At 40.0% G+C, this 16,953-nt stretch overlaps 1 protein-coding gene across 1 annotated transcript in view; it reads left to right on the top strand.

Moving 5' to 3' along the window:
* Positions 1 to 235: 235 nt before the first annotated feature.
* The window catches only part of grtp1a (growth hormone regulated TBC protein 1a), a 17,543-nt gene continuing 825 nt past the window's right edge, over positions 236 to 16,953 (top strand). The window contains exons 1-8 of the mRNA XM_083522439.1: positions 236 to 492; positions 658 to 958; positions 4,296 to 4,447; positions 8,601 to 8,759; positions 9,819 to 9,943; positions 10,869 to 10,965; positions 15,229 to 15,401; positions 16,178 to 16,363. Of these exons, the coding sequence (XP_083378565.1) occupies positions 876 to 958; positions 4,296 to 4,447; positions 8,601 to 8,759; positions 9,819 to 9,943; positions 10,869 to 10,965; positions 15,229 to 15,401; positions 16,178 to 16,363 (975 nt within the window). The 5' untranslated portion in view covers positions 236 to 492; positions 658 to 875. The remainder of the gene's footprint in view (positions 493 to 657; positions 959 to 4,295; positions 4,448 to 8,600; positions 8,760 to 9,818; positions 9,944 to 10,868; positions 10,966 to 15,228; positions 15,402 to 16,177; positions 16,364 to 16,953) is intronic.

Below are 16,953 nucleotides of genomic sequence, written 5' to 3'. Positions count from 1 at the left end.
TTTACATGGATATTGTAAAAAGGTGTAATATTGGTAAAAAAAAAAAAATCAAGTAATATTAATACTATTATAAAAGTATTATTATAAAAGTAATAGTAAATATGATAACTTGTGTCCTGAACGCGTTTAATGTTGAATTTAAAACTGGGATCCCTGACTTGGGCCCCCTTTGAGGGCGCTGTGTGCCTGAGCAATTTGTTTTGCTTCCTGGAGGGGCGTGGCCTAATGCCCCGCCTCCGCGCTTTGATCGACGTCTGCCCTTGAGCTCGGGAAAACACGCCGGTGGATTACGCGTGGCGCTGGCGGAAAGCGGGGAAGCCTTCACGCCGAGCTCGGTGCGTGTGATCACGGGATGAAATAAGGGCTACCGGGCGCCTTTAGCGGGGGGATGAGTTAAGAGTGCGCACACAGGTCGGGGACGGAGACACGGTGCTGAAGTGAGGAGCTTGTGCTCACTATCTCAGTACAGGTCTGGTTCATGTACGCCGGTTGGTGCGTATATACTGAGTGTGTGTGTGTGTGCGCGTGTGTGTGTGTGTGTGCGCGCGCGCGCGCGCCCGTGCAGTTGGACTGATAATCTAACCTCACTTTAAACCTGTCAAAGAGAAATTCACTCATACACAACGCTTTATTGCTTTTTATTCTGATGCATCTCAGATACTTGGAGGACTTTCCTGGGACTGTTTAACGCCATGGACGTGAGAAGAAGACTGGTGTGATTCTACAACCATAAACCCTAATAAACAAAAGAAAAAGAGAGAGCGAAACAAAAACACCTCCCTGCTTGGTGGATGTGTGCTGAGATGTGATGTGATGTGGTTTTAACATGAAGGCTGGAAAGTTGTGCAGGAGAAGCTGCAGGTGAAACCCGGACAATGGAGAAGGCGAGAAGCTCGCAGCAGCAGCAGCCTCAACACCGCATCAACGTCCCGAGCAACGCCAGAGAGAGAATCTCCAGGTGCTCCAACACTCTCTTTCCATTTCATACTGTATCTTCACAACATCTCTTTCATATCTTTTACTCTGTTTTTTTATAGAGAGATTGTTTGCAATCTCCACCAGTTTGAGCTTTGACCAATGAAAAGTTAATATATACATGAGATTAGAAATTTCTCGATCATGCCTTACACCAGCAATATCCACGAACACTCCATGAAATCCATTAATACCTTGGATGTTCGTCACAACGTTTTACACTGAAGTTTATCAGTAATAAAAGATTAGAATGATGAAAGATTTTTGGGTGATTTGCAAAATCACTTTCTAAACATCATGTAAAACTAATCCTGAATAAAAGTGTCTAGTAAAAGGAAAGAAAATGAACCAACGAGAGGAAAAATACCTGGACTAATGCAGTTAAAGACTCTACAACAGCAGTACCGGTCTGTGGAAATATCCACAATGATGTTAATATGAAGTCCAACCGTAACTAAAAGATGTTCCTTAAAATGTTTTAGAGCCAAAAAAAGCTCCATGAGACATCATGAGGCAGAAACCATGCAATTTTTTAACCTTGTATATTCATTCACAACGTTTTTTAATTGATTGAGGTTTATTAGTAATAAAACATAATAATAATAATTAAAGCGTTTTGCTTTTGGCAGACTGCAATCCCTTCCTAAATATCCTGTAAAACACTAATCCAGACTAAAACTGTCTACTGAAAGGGAAAATAAAGTGAAGTCACGAACTAATGAAAGGAAAAATATTTGGATTTATGCAGTTAAAGGCTCTACAACAGCAGTGCTGGAATCTGCAATTTTAATCAATCCTAAAAAATATATATGAATAAATTATGAATAAAATGATTCAGGACTGAAAAAGCTCCCTGAGGCATCCTGAGGAAGAAACCAGGCATATTCCAACCTTGTACATTATAATTTTTTATAAAATTTTTTGGACAGTTACATTCATTTCCTAAACATCATGTCGAACACTAATCCAGAATAAAACTGTCTACTGAAATTCAGTAACTAATTAAAAGCAAAATACATGGACTTGTGCATTTAAAGCCTCAATAGCAGCAGTACCAATCCAGACCTGTTTTTTTGGGGATCTCCGCTCTACCACAGACTCTTATCCTCCTCTTGTTTAGAAAAAACGGTACCCCTATATACATTCATGCAGGTATCTAATCGGCCCATCATGTGTTAGATACAGGGCGAGAGCTTTAGTCAATGTTCACATCAAACTTGAACAGAATGTAGAAAAAGTGTGATCTCTGCGACTTTAATTGTGGCATGCTTATTGGCACCAGATGTGCTGCTATAAGTATTTCAGGAACTGCTGAACTCTTGGGAATGTCGCACACATTCACATGTGCTGATTGTATAACTGAGCAGGTGCACAGGTTTTCCGATTAAAGTAAATAATACGTACACCCTACACCACTTCTCAGCTGATAATTATGGATTATGTCTAAAGTATTCCCAGTGGTTCTGGACTTTTCCGAACCTTTGCATATAAAATACCTTAAACATCTACAATGATCAGCCATAACATTAAAACCAAATCATATTCCGCATGACTCTCAGGACACGCCTCAATCTCTTGAAATCCAAATTAGGTTGCTACAATCTAAATATCATGACTTGTATCTTGAGAAATTGTGGTTCTGTACTAATTGAAATAATATGCTAAACCAGGGGTTCGGTACATGCAGCTGGTGTTTATTCTTTTATTTGCCAGTCCACACTGTTCATAGTCTTAATATAAATTACAATAATAATGTATTTATTGACATGAATTTAAACCCTTTAAACAGCTCGAGGGTACTGGGATTGAAACCCAAGATCCAAAGTCCATCAACTTAACCCACTTACTTGTGGTCTCCAGCAGCAGGAGGTCATCTGGTGCCTTGTAGCCGAGTTGTAGGTTTATTGATTGAGAATCTTAGTTGTGTTTTAATTGTGAACGTAACAGATAATGCACACAGAGTATGTCCAAGAATTGGACACAGATTAACAAGCAGTACAATTTACAATTCCGCTGCTATAGTATAGTGTTTAAAAGCCTTTATATTCATTAACAATGAACTGTTCTGATACTGCCGTGAACGATCGATGGTTTCACATTGGTTTCAAGTGATATCCTCCACAATGATGGAACTGTAATGAATAGGCATTTGGTCTCACCCAGATGAGGATAGGTTCCCTTTTTGAGTTTGGTTTCTCTCAAGGTTTCTTCCTCATACCGTCTCAGGGGGATTTTTGCTTGCCAGGGGGTTGCTCATTAGGGATACACTTGAAGGGGTGAAAGGAAAAATTATATTAATAATTTATTTAAAGCTGCTTTGGGGTGACGTGTAATTGATAAAAGCGCCATGCAAATACATTCTAAATTGACAGTGATCGTGAGTAAGGAGTTAATACTGAAATAGCTAAAACTACTTGATCGGGTACAGTGTGATCTCCCATGCTGAGGTCTGAGGAATTCAAAACATGCTGCAGGACAAACCAGATGAAACGTTAACACTGGATAGCAGCTGTGTTATTACTATCTACAGGGAGTCCCAAAAGTCTCTACACAGAGACAACTTTCCCCAAATTGGCTCCTTGTGTAGTGTGTGATGAATTTGCTTGCCATGTTTCATGTGTAAGTCCATCACAACCTCACAAAAACTTCTCGATTCATGTGTGCTTTTCGGACATCTCATTCCACAGTTGGTCCCTGTTTACTATTATAATAACCTCCACTCAGGTTCTGATGTAGGTGAGTTGAGGAGGCCTGGGGTGCAGTCAGCATTCCACTTAATCCCAAAGGTGTCTATTAGTTTTGATGTCAGAGCTTTATAGTAGGCCTCTTAAGATCTTCCACTCCAACCCATGTATATCTCCATGGAGCTGGATTTTGTACACAAGTTTGGGTCTCTTAGTTCAAGTGAACAGGAACTTTAATGCTACAGCATCCAAAGACATCCTATAGATTAGTGTGCATCCAACTTTGTGGAAACAGTTTGGGGAAAGGCCGGTGTCCCAATACTTTTGCCATACATTGGACATCTGAACCAAAATGTAAAAAATCCTGTATTGAATCAATACAATCGCTATTGTTAAATATGAATAGAATATTAAATTCGTGAGAAAAGTATTTTTCCACTTTCTATTCTTCTATTGATGTTGCTGTTAGATTGATTTATTGTTAAATGATTTTGATGATCTTGCATCTATCTGGCTTCCTCATTGTCCTTCTCAAAGCACAGTTTTTGTCCAAAGCGGAATAATTCATTGATGACGTTTGTATTATTTGTCTTTATTCTTCCTTTGTGCACTCTGTTGACGTCCATGTTTCCACAGAGTGGATCCGTACGGCTTCGAGAGGCCCAATGACTTCGATTACGAGTCCTATGAGGAGCTCATGTCTGAGTATTTGGCCATTCTCACCAAAAGGACCATCAAGTGGTCGAAATTTCTGAAGGGGAGAAGCCACATCGAGAAGAGTCTTAAAGGTTAAATGTGTGCTTTTAATTATATTTATAGGGCAATAATGCATTTTACTACACCGTCAACATGCACAGCTTTGGTCCATTAACCCCATTTGGATTGTGTTTTTTATAGTAGAACAGAGGTGTGCCTTTTTATATGTTTGTATCGAAGAAAGGCTTCTTAATATCCTAATAAATCAGTTAAAATAGGGGAATTTTGGGAATTGTTTCCCTTTATTTTAATAGCATAAATACAGCACAATAACACCTGTAATATGTACAAAGCAGTACAGCAGGATGGCAGGGTTTAATAACAGTAATACGACCACTTGCCTTTAAAAAAAAAAAAAAAAGCTATTAATGTACATTGGATGCTTTCAGAGAAAAAAGATTTCTCAATTTCTCCCTAAACTGAACACAGCCACTATTTTATTCTATTGACATCTGTTTTTAAAGCAAGTGCATTTATGATGTACAATATAACTGCTGTTTTTTTGGTGAAGTGTTAAAGTAGTTAATAAATTATTAACGTGCTTCATCACACAGCTCTATGAAAACATCAGGCTGTTGAGAGAGCCATGGCTCAAAAGCCAAGGATGTTCTACAAAAATTACACTACATAGAACAAAAGAAATTTGACCAGCCAGATGTGGTTCTTCCCCAAGCTGTTACCAGAGAATTTGAGGCACATAGTTAAACAGGATCTTTGGATGTGGTCGAATTTTCGCTTCACTTAAACCTGCTCCAGCATGACAACACCCCTGTGCACAAAGCCAGCTCTGTGAAAACATGGGATGGTGAGGAAGATCTTGAGTGGCCTGCAATAGAGCTTCAACCACAAACCCTAGTGAAACAGTATTGGGATGAATGTGAACGCTGACTTTATAAGGTTGTATAATGCATTTAGTGTAGTGTAAGTTTAGTGCCTATAAGATTGCTTATAATTGTATTCCTAAGAGCAAGTCAGTGGCAACAGTGGCCAGGAAAAACTCCTTGAGATGCTATAAGACTTCTATATGTGCTTTCACCTTAGAAATATTTCTAAGCTAAGAAATATGTTATCTATATCTGATGCAGAGAAGCTCGTCCATGCGTTTATGACCTCTAGAATAGACTACTGTAATGCATTACTAGGTGGATGTCCTGCATCATTAATAAACAAGCTTCAGTTAGTTCAGAATGCCGCAGCAAGAGTTCTTACTAGGTCAAGAAAATACGATCATATAACCCCAATCTTATCGTCCCTACATTGGCTTCCTATTAAGTTTCGAATAGACTACAAACTACTGCTACTCACTTATAAAGCACTAAATGGTTTGGCTCCCATGTATCTATCCAGTCTCTTAACACGCTACAATCCGTCACGCTCCCTGAGATCTCAAAACTCTGGGCTTCTAGTAGTTCCTAGAATAGCAAAGTCCACTAAAGGCGGTAGAGCATTTTCACATTTAGCTCCTAAACTCTGGAATAGTCTTCCTGACAGTGTTCGGGGTTCAGATACACTCTCCCAGTTTAAGTGTAGATTAAAAACATATCTTTTTAGCAAAGCCTACACATAACACACATCACGCACATCACATCACAACCTTGTGCTCCAGAACATCTGATCACATGCACATTATCAACTTGTGCTGTTAATATCATGAACAGCAGCTACGCTGATTCCTCTCCACTGCTTCTCTTTCTCTCCCCATCCCGAGGCTTCCTGAGGTTTGGCCAGCTCCAGTCACGTCCCACCTCGTGAAGATTATGGACCTATGGATGATCATGGAGAAGTAGATGCCGAGTGTTTAAAGGCCCTGGCATGGAGAAGCTGATGCTGGATCTATGATGATCACAAATTGTTCTGTATTGTTGAAAGATTTATGACCAAACTTTTGATGTCACCCATATGAGGATGGGTTCCCCTTTGAGTCTGGTTCCTCTCAAGGTTTCTTCCTCATATCATCTAAGGGAGTTTTTCCTTGCCACTGTCGCCACGGCTGCTCATCAGGGACAAACGCACACCATTCACCTTCACTGTTGTTTTCTGTAAAGCTGCTTTGAGACAATGTCTGTTGTGAAAAGCGCTATACAAATAAACTTGACTTGACTTGACTTGACTTGATAGCAATTTCTATAGCGCTTTTCACAAGGGACATTGTCTCAAAGCAGCTTTACAGAATTTAACACTTAAGGTGAATGGTATGTATTTATCCCTGAGGAGCAGCCATGGTGACTGTGGCAAGGAAAAACTCTCTTAGATGTTAAGAGGAAGAAACCTTGAGAGGAACCAGACTCAAAAGGGGAACCCATCCTTATCTGGGTGACATCGAGTGTGATCATAAATCTTTAAACGATACAAAACACAGAAAGAAAGAAACCTTGAGAGGAACCAGACTAGAAAGGGAACCGATCCACATCTGTGACACCATTTGTCCATTCATAACACTTCCATCTTTCTTGAGGTGTACTGCCCTTGTGGTTGAACGAGTCCAAATCTCCAAAAAACACATTCCAAATTCTAGTGGAACATCTTCCCAGATGAGCGGAGGTTATTATAACAGCAAATGGAAATGTGGAATGGGATGTTAAAAAAAAAAAAAAAAAAAAAGCACACGAATCTTAGAGAGGTGTCCACCAACATTTGTCCATATAGTGTACTATTGGCCTGGACTGTTTTAATATGATGTGTTAAACTCACCACACCCACACAAATGTCATCATTTGACTCAAGTTAGAACAACACAGACACTGCCAGGAACTGGGTTGGCCTCAGTTTGGCTCACCTGAATATTGTTGATAAGTTTTTCACACATGATGAGAAGATCGTCAGAAGTTTTTACACAAAGCAGTGTTCGTAATACAGCATGCTTACTGGCAGCGATTTTGTGTAAAATCTGTATTGAACTGGTTATTCATGGCGGAGTTAACAATATTCTTTTATCTTTACATCTATAGCACCACTGTAGGAAGGGAATGTAGACATTTAGAAGATATCCAGCCCAGAAATACTTTATTATACTTTATTGCAAAATTCCCGGAATTTTTAAGACTAGAAACTTTCCATGGGAATTAATGGGAATAACTTTTTGCTAAATTGCAGGTGAGCCTATAACAGGAATCTTGAATGAAGTTCTGCGGTATGATTTTGGTTAAAACAACCAGATTTAATGCGATTTCTGTTGAATTTCTCCTCTGCACATCACAGCTGTGTGCAACACTTATCGCAGGCCACGCCACCTACATGCACCGTGCATTCATCCATAACACATCATTTCTTTCATCCTGCACACAAAATAACGTCCAAAAACCGTCCATGTTACTGGATGATTGCAACATTTATGTTTTAAACTTCCTTGTGCTGTGTGCGAGCTTTTGTGCAACAAAATTATACTAACAATTAAATCAAATTGAAAAAAAAAAATTTTTTTAATGAAAAATTCTATTTGTTCGTAGTTTATGACTAAACAACATTTTTATATTTGTATATGATTAGGTTAATTTTTTTATTAATTCCCATAAATTCCTGTAATTTTGGATGAATTCCTGGAAAGTTTTCAACTTGGAATATTTCCAAAATTCCCCAGATGAAGTTCCCATGGAAATATCTGGAAACTTCACCACTGAGCTCTCTGAGAATCTCACCGAGATCAATGCTATTGTGATATCTCAAGAACGAACATTCGGATTTTGTAGGATTTACACGGAATCCTTGTTGTAACCAGGAGATAATGGAATCGGTCCAAATAAGGGTCAAGGTCACATCAAGGTCAAAATTCTGAAATAGTTGTTCTTGCTGTTTTAAGAAAATGGTAACGATATTTCTGTCATATATAATCAGTAAGCAGAATCACTCGACTTGTGGCAGCAATATCCCTGGCGACAGCATCGATGCGGGTCTTGCCAGGAACTTGATTTTCAATAGTTACGTGTCCTCGTGTTCCACACGTTTTTCCTGTTACTTGCAAATAAACTATTACAAATATTCAGAGCATTGATAATGCACTGAAGTAGCTCTTCTTTTCTACAGGGTAGAAACACACCCATAAAGGAACTGAGAACCCACTAGGTTATGGGATGAATCATGACCTTGTGTGTGTGTGTGTTTGTGTGTGTTTGTGTGTGTTTGTGTGTGTGTGTGTGTGTGTGTGTGTGTGTGTGTGTGTGTGTGTGTGTGTGTGTGTGTACCCCACAGTAAAGCGTTATGTCCGGAAAGGGATCCCAAATGAACACCGAGCTTTGGTCTGGATGGCAGCAAGCGGTGCACAGGAGCAGATGGAAAGGAATTCACACTATTACAGTTCACTGCTCCAGGGGCAACACGACCCTAAACTGGAGGACGCAATCCGCACAGGTCAGTTTGACCTCGGTGTCATGATCAACATACAAAGAAGGAAGAAGTCTGAAATATTTTTGGGGTGGAGCAGTGTAAATGGGCTCACAGTGAACGATAAAAGGTAAAATGTATATTACAGATGAGCAGTGATTGATGAAGTACACAAACCATGTAGTAGAGAGACACTGTGTAAAATAGGACTCTAGTATAAGTAAACGTCCCTTCGAACTTTTGCTCGAGTGAAATTACAAACGTTTTTGCCTTCAAATGTACTTAAGTATCCAAATTACTATGATTTATTACGGCTCTAATGTTCCTGTTATCATTTTGATCACGACTCTTTGATTAATCACCTCAGTTTATGTGAAAAGACTCTTAAAACACCGATCTATTAATAGAATGATATTAATGACTCAAATACTGATTGATATTAATAAAAATGATCATGACCTACTACTTCAAAAAAATCAGTAAATAAGGTCACGTGTGTTTTGGCGAGTTCCAGTCAGGAGTTTCCTCCATCATTTATTCCTCTCTAAATGTTCTGCTTGCTGTTAAACTGATGCTGAACTGTGTGTTGGTGATCAGTAGATACACAAAGCGGCAATCAAAACCAGTGCTTCAAGCGCTTGCTTGACCCTGATTGGTGGATCGCTGCGTGTTTGACCGGTTACGTTTTTATCCTCATAAATAACAAGGAACGACTTCACAAAATGTAAAAAAAAAAAAAAAAAGATATTTGACTTCGGAATGGTGTGAAGTAAAAATCTCCCCAAATGGAAACATTTCATTAAAGTACTGATACGTGAAAAAAGCTACTTAAGTACAGTAACGAATTACATTTACTTAGTTACTGTCCACCACTGCAGATGAGTGTACTGACAGCATAATATCAATGGAGATTTCCTCCTCATGCTATCAGTCTACGTCCTTAAATGACGAACTGCATGTGAGGTTATTTGGATGATGCTAACGGATCCTTTTGGCTCTCCTTAATCAGCAGTTTCCACTGAAGCTTAGTATGTATATTCTTTGACATTGAGCCCACATCTAGAGCTGTCCACACCTTGTCTACAGATTTGCACAGGACGTTCCCAGACAACGTGCAGTTCCGGAAGACAGCCGAGCCGTGCCTTCAGAAGCCCTTATATAACGTGCTGCTGGCGTACGGACACCACAACAAGGCAGTGGGATATTGTCAGGTACACGATTCTCCACGATAAACTTTGATCTCCTTACGTTGCTGATTTAGGATACAATGTCCTGCTGTCAGGGCACATGAGTGGCTCGCAGGAATAACAGAGGTTGCTGTTGTTTCTATGTTTTTGGTCCAAGTTAATGTTTAAAGGACATGGACAAAGTTTGCAGGATGACGCCATTAAGTCCACATGCGTTGCTTGTAGTGCAACTCAGTCATCTGGTTTTGTAGGGTGTTTCCAAATCCTGACGCACGAAAAGTTTTGCATTGACAGTCAACGTTTCTGTAGCACTTAACATCCAATTTGCAATGCAAAGTAGTTCACGTATTTTTTGACGCCTGCCGTGCGGCATGTTCCTGTTTCGTAACCACAATTTTCCCCTAAATTCTTTTTTGGGTGTATTAAATATAAAAAGATCAGGCATAACATTATGACCAGCTGCCTAATATTGTGTTGGTCCGCCCTTTATGCTTCTTCAGCAGTCTGTTGGATCAGACCACACGGTCCAGACTTCCCTCCCCACGTGAATCAATGACCCTGTCGCCGGTTCACCACTGTTCCTTCGTTGGACCACCTTTTGATAGATACTGACCACTGCAGACCAGGAACACCCCATCAGAGCTGTAGTTTTGGAGATGCTCTGACCCAGTCGTCTAGACGTCCCAATTTGCCCATTTTTCCTGCTTCTACTAACTTTGAGAACAAAATGTTCATTTGCTGCCTAATATCTCCCACCTTCTAACAGATGCCATGATGAGGAGATAATCATTGTTATTCACTTCCCATGTTATAATGTTATATTGTTATATGCCTAATCGATGTAGGCCTTCTATCTGATTCTGTAATATCCTGTGAGTGTTGTCATGATGTATGTTAGGAATTTCTTCTCTTCCTGCTTCTTAATCCTTCAATATTTTCGCCCTTCCAGGGGATGAACTTTATTGCCGGGTATCTCCTCATCATCACCAAGGATGAAGAGAAGTCCTTCTGGTTGATGGAGGCTCTGCTTAGCAGGATACTTCCAGGTTTGTGCCATTTGCATGTGATTTGAATGCATGCTGCATGATTAACGATATAATACAGTCAGGACTACATCTAACAATCCACTCGTTTAGTTTCTTTACGTTGTCTACAGGAAAAGATGAAACAAAGAAACCTTTTTCCAGTATCTAATGTGTTTAAATGTATCCAGGTGGACAATAATCGCTTCCCTTAGACAACAGAGCATCTGTTGTGATGATGAATGAATTTGTGTGTCTGGTTCCTTAATTTCTCTTGTTTTTTGTAAATAAAACCAGTTCCTTTTACGTTCTTTCCCAAATCAGATTAGACCCAGACAACACACAATCGACTGATTTCTTATGATGGAACATCAGTCTGGATTTGTACAATATGACTTAAACAATCAGGTGCACATTTAAATAGTGCAAAATACATTTCTAACACAAAGGTCTTTATAATAAAAGAGCAGTCTTTTCTTTGATAGTTTTTTTTACCCTCGGTACGTGGCGGAAACCACATTTGGATGCAATTGCAGCTACAGCTACACGTCTCCTGGGATCTGTCTTGTGTTAATTTTGCACATCAGGAGCAGAATTGCTCAATACTGAATAGATGTTCAGAGCCTGTCCTTTGACTGGGTCACTCTAATACATTTAGGTCCTGGATTTGAATTGCTCCTGTGCAGCCTTGGCAGTAGAGCTGGGCGATAAAAATGATCACAGTACGATTGAAATATTGATTCATATTCAATTGATATTGAAATGCCAGATTATATAATCGAATAATATCATTATCAGAACCGTTATTCATCACATCATATCATACTGTCCATATTGTCTCACATTGTCTGTATCGTCTTGTATAGTCAGTTCAATTCATTTTTCTTTGTATAGCGCTTTTAACAATGAACATTGTCTCACAGCAGCTTTACACAGATAATGTGGTAATAAAAAATAAATATGTTCTTTATAAGTGTAAGTTCGTCCCTGATTAGAAAGACGGTGGCGACTGTGGCATGGAAAAACTCCCTCGAGATGGCATAAGGAAGAAACCTTGAGAGGAACCAGACTCAACAGGAAAACCATCCTCATCTGGGTTGCACCGAATGTCCATTTATTGCAGATAAACAATGTTGCGGGGTGCAGTGATGATGATCAGAAGCGAAAAGTAGTCCTGAATCAGTGTAGCAGACTGTTGACATTACCTACAGTCCAAATCCATCCTCAAAGCTCCCGTTCTTACTCTGGATTTTTATGGAACCACCCAGAAGTTCCCAGCTAAATGTGTTATGTCTATACTTTTGAGAATCACTAACGGCTTAAACCAAGTTCCTTGTGTGTGTGTGTGAATACACTTGGCCAATAAACTTGATTTTGATTCTTACATTATATGTACAATTCCTGGAAAAAAAATCGATACATTATAACTGACGTCTGCTTTCAGATTCAGTTTTCTGGCCCGTGTTTGATGTGTACATAACAACAAACTGTGTCCGAATGACAGAAGAACCTTTTTTTAAAATGAGTAACACATGCCTTATGTTGTAGCTGAGCCATTACCTGTGTTGTGTTGGAGCGCTTTGGGGGGGTGGGGTTTCACCCTGCACATTGTTAGTAGCTCCTAGCTCTGATCTTAGTCATGTAAATAAACTACTTGGAGTACTATGTTGGAGTACCGTCTTTGTTTACAGTTCTCTTATTTCGCACATTGTAGTGTATAACGTATTCTACAGAATGTATACTGGTCTGTGCAGTTTTGTGTCTTTTGTCTTGCGCTGTTTGCACTAGTTTGCATATGATGCACTTTATGTGGCTGGGACAACTTACTTTTAGTCCTCAGCTCTGTGTTCTGTTATATAGCTTTATGTTGTTTATGTTGCACCAGAGTCCTGGAGAAACGTTGCTGCTTCTTGACTTGACTCTTGTTTCGCTGAAAATTGGCTCTGGTGACATTGGTGATGCAGGAAGGTGTCTATAAAGAGACATATTTCTTTCTTCCTATTATATGTATCTCTGTACCATACATCCTAACCATCATTCAGCCTTCTTTGCGTCTCTCGTTATGTTGGAAGGTGAACCTTTTATTCTAGTCTCGGGTCCCTTGCAGGTTTTCTTTTAGCACATACCTGTATTTGGTTCCATCTTGCTTTCCGCCCTGCTAAGATTTTTAGTCCCAACTGCAATAAAACATTATTACAGATTGGTGCTGCCACCACCATGTTTCACTGTGAGCATAGTGTTCCTAGGAACACTTTTATATTTATTTTTTTATCAGATATTATGCTTTTGCCAAAGCCAGAATGTTCCATTTTGGTCTCATTAAATCAGAGAAACATTTTTTACCCTGAGTCTTCAACATGCCTTTTGGCAAACTTTAATTGGGATCAACTTTTCAATATTACTGGAGTTTACTGGATGCCCTTCTTGGTTCTGCTTTTTTATCAATGGCTCCATTGTTCTTCCCGTAGTTCGGGATGATATTTTTGCAGAATTAGTTTTTCTCAGACTTTTTGCCCAATAGTGCCTTCAACAAACTCTGGAACCTTTCAGGAACTGGTGTATTAATAATGAAACCCAGTTTATACGTTCAATCAACTACGACTTCTGATGGTCACTGAGGTTGCAAACAAAAATAATTCAAAGGTTTCGAGGGCTGAATATTTGCGCAATCACAACTTTTTTTTATTTGTAAATAGTTTAACACTATTGATTTTCGGACCACTATGATTTTTTGGGCTTTACTTTAGATTGTCACGCAATGTCTAAAAATTCAAGGGATGTGAATACTTGCATCAGGCTCTGTCTGTCTGCAAACAAAATATCATTTATTTTGTTTTCAGCAGTAAATAGCATTGTACACAATGAAATACAGAGGAAGGCGTTTGTATTGTAGGAAGCCTTCAAAGCATTATGGGGACAACAGCGTTCACGTGGCATGTGCAGTCTTCAAATCGCTGTTCGGAAATGGTGATTCTGTTTATTGAGGTTACTGTACGCACACTGTACCTTTGACTGGAACTGCAGCTAGGAATCGTTTGTGTGGAAGTGACTGTGTTTATTTGGCTTGTCCACAGTTATTCTCAGCACCTCATCTCATTTCCTGAGCTATTAATAAACCCAGTGTCAGGTCACATGATTCCGATCTGTTCAAATCCTCTTAGACACCAGTCACACCCTGGGAATGAGACTCTGGTGTCTCGCACTGTACATGCCTTCTTGTCCGCAATAATGTCCTGTCCTGTCGTAACCCCTGTGATCCTCTAGGGAAATGTTGTACAGGAATTATGTTACATATCTGTAATTAGAGCCACTGTTGTGCACATGGCTTTGTGTTTGTGTAGCTGGCTGCTCTTCCTTTTCCACTTATATCCACGTGGCATTGTTGTTTACCTCATGACATTAGGAGAACATACAGGCACTGTCAAGTCAAGTCGCTTTGATTGTCATTTCAACTATATATAGCTGACGCATTACACAGTGATATGAAACAACGTTCCTCCTGAACCCTGGTGCGACATACAACAACAATTGTAGAAAACACAAGGCTAAGGACACTGTCAACTGATATAGAAATCAAACACGCTTTGCAAAGCAACATGAACATCCTGTCAGAAACCTGTTCTACTGTACGTCCAGGGTGCGGAGCTACCAGACAAAACGATTTAACAGCAAGAATGCAGAACTTTTATATGGCTCTGCAGTTGTCCGTGTACTTTTTTGGAGACTTTGTAGGCCGTAAGCTTCATGATCTTTTCCTAAAGCATTATTTAAAAGATTTTTGCCAGTCAAGAGCCAAATTGGGACGTCTAGATGACTGGGCAGAGCATTTCCAAAACTGCAGCTCTTGTGGGATGTTCTCCGTCTGCAGTGGTCAGTATTTATCAACAGTGCTAAAAGGAAGGAACAGCGGTGAACCGGCGAAAGGGTCACGGCCAGCTAATGCTCATTGATGCACAAGAGGAGCGAAGTCTGGACCGTGTGATCCGATCCAACAAACTGCTGAAGAAGTTAATGCTGTTAATGTTCAACATTACTTGGATTCCCAACATTTTCTTTTTCTTTGGCACGGCTTGAGAGACTGCATTGGCCAGGTTTATTGATTAAATGTACCAACTTGTGGAAGGAGTTAAACATCTAGCTATGTAGATTGGGTCAAATTTGACAAGTTTTTCAAACTTAAGGTTTGTTAGCACAACTTGTTTATTTTTAATTCCATTTAGTCTCTCTTGACATTTCCATCCATTGACGTGCATACGACATATTTATGAGCAATTCTCCACCTCCTAGATTACTACACACTAGCCATGTTGGGCCTGAAGACTGACCAGGAGGTGCTGGGAGAGCTGGTGAAGGTGAAGGTGCCAGCTGTTTGGCAGGCCATGGTGGAAAACAACGTCATGTGGACACTGGTGGTGTCACGCTGGTTCATCTGCCTCTTTATTGACATCCTCCCTGTAGAGGTAAGAGTGTGGACATCATGTCCAAAGTGGGGAAAATGGGATTAGGTTTGTTTAAGTAAGGTGATAAGATGAATATTTAAATCTTGTGAAAGAGAACAATAAACACTTTCTGTAAAACAAGCCGAAATATTGAAGTACTTTTTATCAGTATATTTAAATGGTTCCTCTGCTTCAAAATAAACGTAATCTCAGGACAGATTGGTTGAAGCTAGACTGATTTTTATACGGGGTGGTAACAAAAACGTTTTGAGACTTCAAAATAGTCCCCTTGCCCAGAAATACAGCGCAGTTCCTGCCACTTCTAGAGTGTGTCCCGGAAGTCTCGTTTTTGAAGCGTGTCCAGCACCTTCTGTTATTCATGCTGAATTTCCACAATGTCAAAACGGCGAACTTTGAGACGGATCGTCATCTTCGGGAAGAACGCAAAAAGTCCGCAGGAGCCATATCTGGTGTTTAGGCTGGGTGCAGAAGTGAGATCCTGTTTCTTCCGGCATGAAACTCAATGTTTGTGACTGAGTGCATTGTCGTCATGGAGCATCCAGTCCAGTTCGGTGCTACCTGTGACTGTGCGTTCAGCCTTGTGCTGCTATCTGTTGGTAAAACTAGTCTCAAAACTTTTTGTTACCACCCTGTAATAAGGAGCCCTGTTTGTAATAGGTGTAATAGTTCTCCTGACACTGCATCATCTGTGAATAAAGAAACAGTATAATATATAATGCAAAGGGTCAGTCAGTCAGGAAAAATGATCTGGAGTTTCTTTTTCTTTTTTTTCCGAGACTGTTCTGCGTATCTGGGACTGCCTTTTCTATGAGGGCTCCAAAATCCTCTTCCGTGTGGCGCTCACGCTGATCCGTCACAACCAGGCCCTTATCTCTCAGGCTCGGAACCTCCCGGACATCTGCGACTGCTTCAAGCAGATCACCAGAGGACAGTTTGTGGAGGACTGCCACCCGTTCATGCAGGTAGACTTGAGCTCAACTGTTATCTTGGGAGACACTGCTTTGACATTGATGTGATAGAAAAAATTTGTAATTAGGAGAATTAAAGTTTGTGGACACCTGACCATAAGATTCGTATGTGTTTACATTCATCCCAAAAGTGTTTAATAGGGTTGAGGTCAGAGCTCTATGACAGGCCACTCAAGATCTTCCACTCCAACCCATGAAAGCATATCTTCATGGAGCTCGCTTTCATTTCATTTTTATTTGTATAGCACTTTTAACAGAGGCACCAGCCTCGAGGGAACCCGTCCTTTTCTGGGTGGCACTGAATGTCCATTTATTACAACTAAGAGAGAAGACGAGTGACCGGCAGACAAAGATATGTTTTATTAATTGTTTGTCTTATTGTTGTATAAATGTTGAGGACACTGTGCAGGGGACTCTGGCAAGACTGTAATAAATGGACATTCGGTGCCACCCAGATGAAGACGGGTTTCCTCTTGAGTCTGGTTCCGCTCATGGTTTCTTCCTCCTGCCATCTTAGGGACAAACTTACATTTATAAAGAATCTTATTAATTTTTATCACCACATCATCTGTGTAAAGCTTCTT

This window comes from Silurus aristotelis (assembly GCF_946808225.1).
Source record: "Silurus aristotelis genome assembly, chromosome: 20".
NCBI classification, from domain to species: Eukaryota; Metazoa; Chordata; class Actinopteri; order Siluriformes; family Siluridae; genus Silurus; species Silurus aristotelis.
The sequence above is the reverse complement of the archived record's forward strand: the minus strand, read 5'-3'. Positions and strand labels throughout refer to the sequence as shown.